The 13,906-nt window shown below is 45.0% G+C and overlaps 1 protein-coding gene across 3 annotated transcripts in view; it reads left to right on the top strand.

Moving 5' to 3' along the window:
• PPP4R1 (protein phosphatase 4 regulatory subunit 1) overlaps positions 1 to 13,906 on the top strand; it is a 689,987-nt gene that overhangs the window by 246,878 nt on the left and 429,203 nt on the right. For all 3 annotated transcript variants that reach the window (XM_069216574.1, XM_069216564.1, XM_069216553.1), the window contains exon 8: positions 7,155 to 7,220. In XM_069216574.1, coding sequence (XP_069072675.1) covers positions 7,155 to 7,220 — 66 coding nt within the window. The remainder of the gene's footprint in view (positions 1 to 7,154; positions 7,221 to 13,906) is intronic.

Below are 13,906 nucleotides of genomic sequence, written 5' to 3' on the forward strand. Positions count from 1 at the left end.
GTGAGTAACTTCATGGAGTGGTCACTCGCTCGCCTAAGGTTTAGATCAGGAAGCCTTGCAAATAACAAGGAGGTGGCCTTCCTTCTGATGTGGGCGGTCTGAATTGTGGATGATGTAGCCTGTTGAAACAAGAATAACAAGGATATGTGGGGATGGGCCATGTCTCTGTGATGAAGGGTGCATCAATGTGGTAGTTGACGAGTTCTGCAATGTCTGTATCATAAAGTAGATAAGGTACAGTGCGTTAACGAGCATGAGTTGCAATGTGTGCAGTAGTTTGGGCTGGGTGATTGTTAGTCAAATGTGTATCTGTTTGGGTATGTATGTTCACCCAAATGTTTTATGTGTGTTTATACGTAGCCTTACATCATGGTGTAATTAAGGGGATGTATATTGTGGGGTGCTGGACTAAGCACTTAACTGGGAGGTGCTTGCTGAGGTTTCAATGTAGGGTGGCTGGGCCCTGAAATTCGAGCATACTTTCCTGTAGAGAGGGTTTTTCGGGGGGAAAAACAGCGATCCCATTTCCAGTAGATATATGTGAGAAATGCATGTATAAGTTCCTGTAGTTGACTTACTTTTGCATCCATATGCATCTCACTCTCTCATCTGCTTTTTGCCTTGCTAATCATAGTTTTACTACCGGTAGATGGCCTTAAGGAGTCAAAGTGCCTGACAATGCATTGAGCTGACAACAAAAATGGTTTCCTTGCCTCTTCTTCAGCTATACTGTTCCCTCCTCATTAGCTCACATGGCAGGCAGCTGGCCAGCAGACCGGTCAAGCAAGGATAAACAGTTTACAAAGCCTGACCTTTGGTCCTTTAGAGTTTCTTATCCTTAGTGTCCGGATCTTTCTATTGATGGGAAATTTTTCCATTAGCTTTTTAGGTGGTTTTCTCTGCAGCTCTCATGTTTGCAGCCTTTACGAGTCCCCAGACCTCCGACAAAACAGGAATAGTGGCTTCAGTGTCCTACTCGTCTGTTTTTGTTTTAGAGTTGAGGCACTGTCTGTGCTGTTGTCAGCAACTGCTTTGACCTTCTGTGAGACCTGGAAACATGAAGACATACCCTGTGATTTCCACCCAGGACTAGTTGTTTATACTTACTGCTGATAAGTTGCCGACATGCATTAGCGGACGGATTGCATACTGCACCATGTGGGACTCTTGGGTTGTAAGAGAGTTAAATATGGCCTTTCTCAAAATTAATTTGGTGTCTTGCATGATTAATGAGAGCGGTGCTTTTAACCTGACGTAAGTACAGAGTCAATTTCGGATTAACAAAGCGATTGGGCATGTACTGCATAGGCAACCATGCCATTTGATATACATACAGACATGATCCAGTCAGGAGGACAATATCAGCAACTTGCAGGTGTTCACTGGTTATAAGCAGCCAGTGTAAATGCTTTGTTGAGTTCGTTAAGTAGAGCCTTTGAGCAGTACACATGTATGCACTGGTTAGAGCTATCCAGAGTAAATGGCTTGGAGAGTCCATCCAGAAGTGACTGAGGAGTGGCATACTAGCATGTGCAGGAGAAATGCAGCCACAGTACATCCTCTTTATAGACTACCTAGAAGTGACAGAGGTGTAACCCACTGGCATTCTCTGCTTACAGAAAGTCTTGGACTAGAGGTCCCCGACTAGGCATGTAGGTCAACAGACAAATGTAATTAGACAAACTTTGCAAACTGACAAATACAGAAAGTAGCAAATCAAGAAGGCTTATTATAGCTTAATCTCCAGCTCCTATGAATGGCATTCAGTCCTTCAGTGATAAGTTAATGGTATCAGGGAGATAACTGTTTTGTTTTCATAGGTAAGCACTCTATGGAGTATACCAACAAACTGCAGAGAGCAATGCGTGGACATGCAGGGGGTACAGGCAGCCATGGTAATGTGATCTCTAGGCTCCATCCTGGAAGGACAGTTCAGAAACCAACAAGTATACAATCGCTACAGATAGTAGTGATAACTTGCACTACAGGGCCCAACCAGAAGAAACAGGTGAGTAACACAAGGCATGCATGGGGTACTGGCAACCAGTCTAATCTGCTGGATCCACCCAGGTGTGACATGGTGAAATCACTAGTCTGTATCTGATGCTTCAGAGTGTTAATAGTAGTTGTAAGGGATGGAGGAATACATTTCATGAGAGTGATGAACTGAATGTGAGAAGGTGCTTTAAGGAAGGATTGTTATGTGCCAGAAGTCTTACCATGGAACCTCTCCAGGTCCCAACAAGCTCACGCGGGGACTTCATAAGAATATCAAACACACAAAAAGTCATGAGAGGAATGCTGGCAAATAGTTCAACCACTAGAAATAGATTGAGGTGGCATTCCAACCCATAATTTTGTTTGTCTAGTATGCCACCCATATTAAAACCAGCCATATGTAACTCAGCATTGATCCTGCTCCAGTAGGAACAGTGCAGCCTGTAATCTCAAGCCACGTTCTCTCTGAATCAGAACATAAGCAACCCAGATTTTAGCCAGGTTGGGCCTCTTAAGTCAAGTGGCTGGGTCCAAACTGAGTGTGCATGGTGTGCAAAATAATGATGAACTACGATGCACTACCAAGTAATTACCAGTGGTTGAGATTAATCCAAGCAGTCCACCTATCTCTTTTTTTGCATTCTGTCCCTCTACGCTTCATTGGAATGCCCAGACTGAATATCCTGGAAGGAGAGGATGAGTGAGTTGTGCTGATCAGTTAAAGACAGCATGTGCTCCTGCTCTGTGTGCCCAAAGACACTTTGGTATTTCCTAAGGGGCTGCAGACACTTGTGCAGTCCCTTCTGTAATGCTGGTAGTGCCTTACAGCTCAAGAGGGCAGTCCCTCATTTGCATGGGGGCATGGCCCAAGCAAATGAGGTAAACACTTTACCTCTGTGTCCCTGTCATATTATGGATGCAGGCGCAAAGGCAAAGAGGCGGTCAGGAGGTGCACTGTAAGTGCCCAAAAAAAGGTGAACTGTCAGTGCACCCCCTTATCGCAGCCCACTAGACGGGAGGAAATGAACCCCCCTGTAGCCCCACCTGCCCTTAGACATTCTCTTGTAGGTGGATGCAGTCACTTACTGCACCTGCCTGCAAAGGGTTCTTTAATTCCTACACCTAGTGCAGGGAGATGACCGTCTGCACAGTGATACACGGAGCAGCTTTGAAGAAGCCGCTCGGTATTTCACTTGAGTGCTCTTCCCCTTGGGTAGCACAAGTACTCTGAGGGCTACACATTCCCTGTAATAGGGCACACTTTCCCTGTTTGGGCACTAAACTCCTATTTAAATGCAAGTTATGGTGCAAACAGATCAAATGCTCCCTGTATGTAATAAGGGCCCGGGAGAGGTCATGGGATTGTGAAGCCTTGGTTGCCAGTTGCTTCTGCACACTGCCAACCACCACCGTAGGAAGGGACACAAATCTGCTTCACAAACAGTAGAGCCAGTGGAGTTAACAAAACCCAAATTGTGGTGAAATGCATACAGATGGTTAACGATCTCAGTAAGCACTTAATTAGTAAGGGACAGCCTTTTGCAGCAGTTCAGTGCCACGTAGGCACACAAAAAATCCTTACTCTTAGAGGGGGAACTCAGCAAGCAACCTGGACTACAATTAATTGTTAAATAATGTCAGTAGTTTAGTGTGATTAATCCAGTGTATTGCTTAAACTCACACCGCAAGTCAGATAGATCAACAGCTAGATGTTTTTATATTTGTACTGCTTACTCAAGCCTCCTTTCTCTATTATCCCCTATGTAACAGGTGTGTATTTGTCTTGTGCTGTGATCCTGCCACACTTAGCTTTGTGAGAAACTGCAGCAACATCTATAGATCTAACCTTTAGGATGTTGAATAGCCTCTAAATCTTGGTTAATTTTATATTGGTAGTATAGGTTACATATCAACCCTTTCAGCCTCAATGCCTACGCGTCTCTTCTCTCCCTGAATTCCTTATAAAATGCATCTTAATGGATATGCTGAATTAAGAAGGAACCATTTGATTTTAAAAAATGTCTTTTTAGGATTCACTTCAGTTGAGTAAAACTCCATTATAACAGTAAGGAGACAGCATGTTTGGCACCACTTTTCTACTGGGAATTGATGTTTTACATGCTCTTTGTTTTGCATGTAGTAAACAATGCAAATTTATAGGAATCCATAAACTTAAGTGTTTTGGTGATTTGGCCCCGTATTTTGCCCTGCCGTATTAGTAATCCTATTACAAACAAAAAGCTACAGTAAGACTCCTTTTAGAAGTGGATACGTTTGTGTGAGGTGCGTGCCACATGTCAAGTTGATCCTGTTCTTTAGCCTTATAAATTTGATATCACGCCAATACCAAGTCTGCTGTTTACGCCCAACACCCAAATAATGTAGTGGAGAGAGAAAATGAACAAACGAATCCAGTTGGTCAGGAAAAAAGTAAATATAAGCAAAATAAGCAAAAGTATGAAAACCCAGATGTATGGATCTCTTAGCTCCCGATTCGGCATCTCTCCCAGAGTGAAAAGGCAGAGAAACCTAGTGTTCTGTATTGTTCTTGCAAGACTAAACGAAAGAGGCCATAGAATGACAATGCCACATTAAAAACAACACAGAAAATAAAGGCCCATGTAAATAACAATGTGTTTCAAATAAATGGGGTGAGTGTGGGGAGAAACACATTGGAAAGTAAGTGTAATATAAGCCCATCAATGACGTCATGGTTGGCTGGATTAGGTTTATTTTTTCCCTCCGTGTAAGTTTTGTTTTTGTAATGAACATGCTTTTCATTTTCATAGCCAGACCCAGCAGGACTGGTTTGCAGCTGCATGTTTGTGAATAGAGCTTTATTCATTCTCTGGTGGCATTATGGAACTGTTCAACTTGCAATGAGAGGGGGTATAGTGCAGACCAAAGTGACATAAAAGGTCCTTGTTAAGGAACAATTCAGTTACTCCCACACCATGTTAATTTCTATGACTAGTAGGGTGAAGAAAGCATGACTTGTTGGTTGGCATTGTGTTTGACAAATTGAATCATGCCTTGCATATTTATTAATTTGTATTCTTAATTTCATAGAAGTTCCGTTTTTAGTAATATAAGCACAATCCAAAATCATGAATACAAATCAAAGTATAAATACGCAAGAGAGTCCGTTATCTAAACCAGATAAATGAGGTGCCACATTGTTTGAATTTGTTAAACTACAGGTCAGTAACTTTTTAAAGCTTGGCTGTACAAAGTGAAGTTTTTCATAAACCTTCTTCACCATACAAGATGCTTTAGGTGGTGTGTTGCAATTGTATTTTTGTAGTATTGGTTAACACCTTATGCTTCCCACTTTCCCAGGCACGAAAGCAAATGTCATTCTAGAGGGGTCAGCTTTAAAGTGAAAATATAAATCTGACTTGCCTCATGAACGGATGCCCTTGACACCCAATGGGTGTTACAGCCTTGCAGTGTTTACTTGTTCCTTTGTCTGTGAAGATTCTTTTGAAGGCATATGTGCTTTTGGTCTTAGACTGGGGATGTTCCTGGAATATGCCCTCACCTTCCTCTTTGTACACATCAAGACAAGACCCCAGATGAAACCCCTACAACATAACCTAGAGATGCAGGTGCTCCTTTTTGAGAGGTTCACTGCAGCAGTACTTTTACGGTCTCTGTTCTATGTTCAACACTTTAGGTTATGATACTTTTTTACTGGACTCACTGAAACACAACTATGACACATTGAGTTAGTTTTGTGATTAATGCTGCAGCGTGGTAGGCCAAGGTTTTGTGCAAGTAAATTGAGTCTATACATAGAGCTTCCTTCTACTTAACGAGCTGAGGAAGGACGATTGCCTGACCGAAGTTGACAATTGTGTTGACATGACATAACATGCGGTGCGGAATTTTTGAGACTCGGTGCCTTGCTGAGGTGTTGAAAGCTTTGCGGAGTTCTAGGAACACATCTCTATCTTAACTGACTGCTTGAAAGGCGTCATTCGAGATTTTGAGATCTGATTAATTTTTTTCTGTATTTTTCACAGACATTTTTCAATTAAAAATATTGTATTGCTTTTTCCCCTCTCCTAACAAAACCTTATTTATGTGTAATAAATAATATTACCAGGAGTGAGCGTTTGATATATTTATATTAAGTTATCTGTGGCATCAGAAGCTTTGTGTGTAAAACGGTTTCTCGTTTATACTCCAATAATGACATAGTTTCACCATTGCTTCAAGAATATAGGGTGCATCCTGAGATTTATTGCTGCTACCAGCCACTTAAACTTAATTATGTCCCACAGCTTACAGCTGACTGGTCAACCAAGAAAGGAGTTTCATTCTGACTAGCATAACCAGCATAATACATTTCAGTCAACACCTGCTCTCACTTGGCTGCCCTCTGCACAGTTATAACACACCAGTACTGATTTTGATATTAGGGATTGTGCAAGGCCCTATGGCACTACTCAGAGGGGCAATCCCAAGTCTGAAAACTTGACCCACCAAAAACATTCACTCTGGTGTTGAAGAGCCACTCCCCACAGGGCCGCGTACCATGCTAAATTACACGTCTCATCACATGACCCAGTGATCGCCCCTTTGCACGTTCTACCTTAGGAGAATCATGATCTTAGTTGAGTTCATTTATTATCTAAACACACCTTTGTGGAGGTTTGATTATTCACAAAACTTGATCCCTCCCCATTAAGACCAGAGAGCCCTACAACCTGTTAACAGCACTGCATTGTGCGTGGCTCAACATCACCTAAAGTCTGTATGCATTGCAGCTGTGTGATGTCTAGAGCTGTGTAACATAATCATAAAACACATTTATGGTCACATGGTACATCATTGTTCTGCTTAAATTGTTCTCATTTACAAGCTGTGTGTGATATGTGACACTCATTTGGCCTTAACATCTAATTGTTTGCAACCTGTTTAGCTGTAGATCACATGCTTTGCACACTCATTAAAACATAAAGTGTATTTTCTAAGGGACATCTTGACAGTTTAACTTGCCTCATGCCTAAAATAATTGTCTATGTAGGTGTCTCCACAGAACCTGTGCTAAACAGACGTTTTTTCTTATAAATAGCTGGATCTTTCAAGTAGTTAACTGTGTTTGCTAAATGTCTGATTTGAAAATAATGTGCGTAAACCTTTATTGCCAGGTGTGTGCAGCCAATTTTGGCGATATCTGCAGCGTGGTTGGACAGGATGCCACAGAAGGAATGCTGGTGAGTAATTATTATATAGTTATTTGTTCTTTCTGTAGCTCCCTACAGTAATCTGCTTTCAACATTTACAGCATACGATGGTGAGGGTCAACAGAGAAAGTGTCTTCAGCTTATAAGAAGTTTGGGAACTGGGGCTGACTGCACTTAAGGAAATAGGGTACAGTGTTGCAGGGATCAAGATGGGTAAGTCTTGTAATAAGGACTTAAATCGAACTAGGGGATGTGAGAAGGTTCAGATATGAGGATGAGATAACTGAACACCTCAGTATACATAGGTGAATTAACCACAAAACATTAAATACCGGGAGAAGGGAAACTGCTTTATACCACTAATCCAGTGTTTTCCATAATGGATATATCAACTACATGTATACTTGATGTGTTTGTAACAATTAGTTTGTAGAGATGCAACATATCTATTAGCACCTAAAATATATAGCAAGAAAGCGGTATAAAGGACATTTAAGTGTGACACATTTTCTACATTATTGTACAAAATGCATTGGATACCCCCTGCAATAAACTGAAGTTTTGTTTAGTGGCAAAACAAGGCCTACCATTGGTTTTGAAAAATAAATTATCAATTACTTTATTTGGTGGTATTTCTGGTGCTCGTTTTATCTACAACAGACTACAGACAGGAACTCCCAGGCATCACAGGGCCCTCAGCTTCTGGAACTTGCTGTGGAGGCTTAGCGTGATCTGTGAGAACTATGCATCGAGGAGCTGAAGAAGGTTGGAGCTCAGAGCTGGGCAGCATGGAGAGAAGGCCTAGCTCAAAATGTGGAAGGAGAGAGAGAATTGACACAACTAGTCAATAGTAGGGAAGGATGAGCCGGTCTCTTAGGTCCAAAAGTGTGAGCAATCTTGTAAGTATAGGGCTAGGTGGCAATCAAGCAAGCAATTAGATATTTGCTACTGTAACTGTTAGCCGCTTCATAAGTCTTAACACAATCAGTTGCTAGCTCTCGCTTAATGAACATGCTGCAAATAATAGACATTGACACTAATATGCTAAATTTCAGGAATCTTTAACAATCATGGAGAAATGGGTAACACCACAGGGTGCCCCAAATACAAATGATCATGAATATAATAATACCATGTATTCCAGGAAAGTACCTGAATGTATTCTTGGAGGGGTGAATGCCACAAGCTATTTACGTATGAAAAGAGATGGTCAGTGTGTGAGTTTGTAGGGTTTGCGGGTTTTGAGTTGGCAAGAGTGAAAGCAGCAGTGTTGAGGAAATAGGACTCCAGGACAAATTGCTAGAGGCACCCTGGAAAAAGGACACAATAATGATGAAAAGGTGACCAAACCACTGTTTGCCCAATGCATCCCTGATGACGGAAACAGATTGAATTAGGACCCATGAAAAGAGATAAGGTTGGAGATGTGAGAAGGAAGGAAGGAAGGAAGGAAGGAAGGAGTCTGCATGTTTGTCTGTGGTGAGGTAGGGAAGATAGCTTGAGTGAATGAATGTTTAATAGACAATAGACTAGGTGAAAAAAAGATTGTGACTTCAGTTCACAATGCTCTGAGATTATAACTTGAAATTCTAATATCATTAAATAAAAATAAAAAAAATAAGTGCATGGCCAAAGAAAGAAAATTACAGTACTGTCCTTCACAGAGCTTTGTTTCAACTTCATTAGGCCACAGACATGTAATCTCATGCCTGCCTTTCACCATAATCTCTGCAATTGTTCTCCTGCTCTATCCTAGAGACCCCATGTAAGGAAATGCCTCCTTGGCATGGTTACCCCCTGACTTTTTGCCTTTGCTGATGCTATGTTTTGATTTGAAAGTGTGCTGAGGCCTGCTAACCAGGCCCCAGCACCAGTGTTCTTTCCCTAACCTGTACTTTTGTTTTACACAATTGGCACATCCTGGCATCCAGGTAAGTCCCTTGTAACTGGTACCCCTGGTACCAAGGGCCCTGATGCCAGGGAAGGTCTCTAAGGGCTGCAGCATAGTTTATGCCTCCCTGGGGACCCCTCACTCAGCACAGACACACTGCTTGCCAGCTTGTGTGTGCTGGTGAGGACAAAACGAGTAAGTCGACATGGCACTCCCCTCAGGGTGCCATGCCAACCTCACACTGCCTATGCAGTATAGATAAGTCACCCCTCTAGCAGGCCTTACAGCCCTAAGGCAGGGTGCACTATACCATAGGTGAGGGCACCAGTGCATGAGCACTGTGCCCCTACAGTGTCTAAGCAAAACCTTAGACATTGTAAGTGCAGGGTAGCCATAAGAGTATATGGTCTGGGAGTCTGTCAAACACGAACTCCACAGCACCATAATGGCTACACTGAAAACTGGGAAGTTTGGTATCAAACTTCTCAGCACAATAAATGCACACTGATGCCAGTGTACATTTTATTGTGAAATACACCCCAGAGGGCACCTTAGAGGTGCCCCCTGAAACCTTAACCAACTACCCGTGTAGGCTGACTGGTTTTAGCAGCCTGCCACACTCGAGACATGTTGCTGGCCACATGGGGAGAGTGCCTTTGTCACTCTGTGGGCAGTAACAAAGCCTGCACTGGGTGGAGATGCTCCAGCTAGTGGAGTTGCCCGCCCCCTCCGGCCACGGCCCCACTTTTGGCGGCAAGGCCGGAGGAATTAATGAGAAAAACAAGGAGGAGTCACTGGCCAGTCAGGACAGCCCCTAAGGTGTCCTGAGCTAAAGTGACTCTAACTTTTAGAAATCCTCCATCTTGCAGATGGAGGATTCCCCCAATAGGGATAGGAATGTGACCCCCTCCCCTTGGGAGGAGGCACAAAGAGGGTGTACCCACCCTCAGGGCTAGTAGCCATTGGCTACTAACCCCCCGGACCTAAACACGCCCTTAAATTGAGTATTTAAGGGCTTCCCTGAACCTAAGAATTTATATTCCTGCAACTTACAGAAGAAGAGGACTGCTGAGCTGAAAAACCCTGCAGGGAAGAAGAAGACACCAACTGCTTTGGCCCCAGCCCTACTGGCCTGTCTCCCTCCTTCAGAAGAAACCGGCTCCAGCGACGCTTTCCCTGGGACCAGCGTCCTCTGAATCCTCAGAGGACTGCCCTGCTTCCAAGAGACCAAGAAACTCCCGAGAACAGCGGCCCTGTTCAACAAAGACTGCAACTTTGTTTCCAGAGGAGCAGATTTAAAGACCCCTTGTAGGAAGTTGGCTCTGTATGTGCTATTTCAAAGTAAGGAATAGCATGCACAGAGTCCAAGGGTTCCCCTTAGAGGTAAAATAGTGGTAAAAATAGATAATACTAATGCTCTATTTTGTGGTAGTGTGGTCGAGCAGTAGGCTTATCCAAGGAGTAGTGTTAAGCATTTGTTGTACCTACACATAGACAATAAATGAGGTACACACACTCAGAGACAAATCCAGCCAATAGGTTTTTATATAGAAAAATATCTTTTCTTAGTTTATTTTAAGAACCACAGGTTCAAATTCTACATGTAATATCTCATTCGAAAGATATTGCAGGTAAGTACTTTAGGAACTTCAAATCATAAAAATTGCATGTATACTTTACAAGTTATTGACAAATAGCTGTTTTAAAAGTGGACACTTAGTGCAATTTTCACAGTTCCTGGGGGAGGTAAGTTTTTGTTAGTTTTACCAGGTAAGTAAGACACTTACAGGGTTCAGTTCTTGGTCCAAGGTAGCCCACCGTTGGGGGTTCAGAGCAACCCCAAAGTCACCACACCAGCAGCTCAGGGCCGGTCAGGTGCAGAGTTCAAAGTGGTGCCCAAAACACATAGGCTAGAATGGGGAGAAGGGGGTGCCCCGGTTCCGGTCTGCTTGCAGGTAAGTACCCGCGTCTTCGGAGGGCAGACCAGGGGGGTTTTGTAGGGCACCGGGGGGGACACAAGCCCACACAGAACTTTCACCCTCAGCAGCGCGGGGGCGGCCGGGTGCAGTGTAGAAACAAGCGTCGGGTTCGCAATGTTAGTCTATGAGAGATCTCGGGATCTCTTCAGCGCTGCAGGCAGGCAAGGGGGGGATTCCTCGGGGAAACCTCCACTTGGGCGAGGGAGAGGGACTCCTGGGGGTCACTCCTCCAGTGAAAGTCCGGTCCTTCGGGTCCTGGGGGCTGCGGGTGCAGGGTCTCTCCCAGGCGTCGGGACTTTAGGTTCAAAGAGTCGCGGTCAGGGGAAGCCTCGGGATTCCCTCTGCAGGCGGCGCTGTGGGGGCTCAGGGGGGACAGGTTTTGGTACTCACAGTATCAGAGTAGTCCTGGGGTCCCTCCTGAGGTGTCGGATCTCCACCAGCCGAGTCGGGGTCGCCGGGTGCAGTGTTGCAAGTCTCACGCTTCTTGCGGGGAGCTTGCAGGGTTCTTTCAAAGTTGCTGGAAACAAAGTTGCAGCCTTTCTTGGAGCAGGTCCGCTGTCCTCGGGAGTTTCTTGTCTTTTCGAAGCAGGGGCAGTCCTCAGAGGATGTCGAGGTCGCTGGTCCCTTTGGAAGGCGTCGCTGGAGCAGGATCTTTGGAAGGCAGGAGACAGGCCGGTGAGTTTCTGGAGCCAAGGCAGTAGTCGTCTTCTGGTCTTCCTCTGCAGGGGTTTTCAGCTAGGCAGTCCTTCTTCTTGTAGTTGCAGGAATCTAATTTTCTAGGGTTCAGGGTAGCCCTTAAATACTAAATTTAAGGGCGTGTTTAGGTCTGGGGGGTTAGTAGCCAATGGCTACTAGCCCTGAGGGTGGGTACACCCTCTTTGTGCCTCCTCCCAAGGGGAGGGGGTCACAATCCTAACCCTATTGGGGGAATCCTCCATCTGCAAGATGGAGGATCTCTAAAAGTCAGAGTCACCTCAGCTCAGGACACCTTAGGGGCTGTCCTGACTGGCCAGTGACTCCTCCTTGTTTTTCTCATTATTTTCTCCGGCCTTGCCGCCAAAAGTGGGGCCTGGCCGGAGGGGGCGGGCAACTCCACTAGCTGGAGTGTCCTGCTGGGTTGGCACAAAGGAGGTGAGCCTTTGAGGCTCACCGCCAGGTGTGACAATTCCTGCCTGGGGGAGGTGTTAGCATCTCCACCCAGTGCAGGCTTTGTTACTGGCCTCAGAGTGACAAAGGCACTCTCCCCATGGGGCCAGCAACATGTCTCGGTTTGTGGCAGGCTGCTAAAACTAGTCAGCCTACACAGATAGTCGGTTAAGTTTCAGGGGGCACCTCTAAGGTGCCCTCTGGGGTGTATTTTACAATAAAATGTACACTGGCATCAGTGTGCATTCATTGTGCTGAGAAGTTTGATACCAAACTTCCCAGTTTTCAGTGTAGCCATTATGGTGCTGTGGAGTTCGTGCTTGACAAACTCCCAGACCATATACTCTTATGGCTACCCTGCACTTACAATGTCTAAGGTTTTGTTTAGACACTGTAGGGGTACCATGCTCATGCACTGGTACCCTCACCTATGGTATAGTGCACCCTGCCTTAGGGCTGTAAGGCCTGCTAGAGGGGTGTCTTACCTATACTGCATAGGCAGTGAGAGGCTGGCATGGCACCCTGAGGGGAGTGCCATGTCGACTTACTCGTTTTGTCCTCACTAGCACACACAAGCTGGCAAGCAGTGTGTCTGTGCTGAGTGAGAGGTCTCCAGGGTGGCATAAGACATGCTGCAGCCCTTAGAGACCTTCCTTGGCATCAGGGCCCTTGGTACTAGAAGTACCAGTTACAAGGGACTTATCTGGATGCCAGTGTCTGCCAATTGTGGATACAAAAGTACAGGTTAGGGAAAGAACACTGGTGCTGGGGCCTGGTTAGCAGGCCTCAGCACACTTTCAATTGTAAACATAGCATCAGCAAAGGCAAAAAGTCAGGGGGCAACCATGCCAAGGAGGCATTTCCTTACACAACCCCCCCCCCCAAACGAAAGAGGATGAGACTAACCTTTCCCAAGAGAGTCTTCATTTTCTAAGTGGAAGAACCTGGAAAGGCCATCTGCATTGGCATGGGCAGTCCCAGGTCTGTGTTCCACTATAAAGTCCATTCCCTGTAGGGAGATGGACCACCTCAACAGTTTAGGATTTTCACCTTTCATTTGCATCAGCCATTTGAGAGGTCTGTGGTCAGTTTGAACTAGGAAGTGAGTCCCAAAGAGGTATGGTCTCAGCTTCTTCAGGGACCAAACCACAGCAAAGGCCTCCCTCTCAATGGCACTCCAACGCTGCTCCCTGGGGAGTAACCTCCTGCTAATGAAAGCAACAGGCTGGTCAAGGCCATCATCATTTGTTTGGGACAAAACTGCCCCTATCCCATGTTCAGAGGCATCAGTCTGCACAATGAACTGCTTAGAATAATCTGGAGCTTTTAGAACTGGTGCTGAGCACATTGCCTGTTTCAGGGTGTCAAAGGCCTGTTGGCATTCCACAGTCCAGTTCACTTTCTTGGGCATTTTCTTGGAGGTGAGTTCAGTGAGGGCTGTCACAATGGATCCATATCCCTTCACAAACCTCCTGTAATACCCAGTCAAGCCAAGGAATGCCCTGACTTGAGTCTGGGTTTTTGGAGCTACCCAGTCCAGAATAGTCTGGATCTTGGGTTGGAGTGGCTGAACTTGGCCTCCACCTACAAGATGGCCCAAGTAAACCACAGTTCCCTGCCCTATCTGGCATTTGGATGCCTTGATAGAGAGGCCTGCTGATTGCAGAGCCTTCAAAACCTTCTTCAGGTGGATCAGGTGA

The sequence above is a fragment of the Pleurodeles waltl genome, chromosome 2_1 (assembly GCF_031143425.1).
Source record: "Pleurodeles waltl isolate 20211129_DDA chromosome 2_1, aPleWal1.hap1.20221129, whole genome shotgun sequence".
In the NCBI taxonomy this organism is placed as follows: Eukaryota; Metazoa; Chordata; class Amphibia; order Caudata; family Salamandridae; genus Pleurodeles; species Pleurodeles waltl.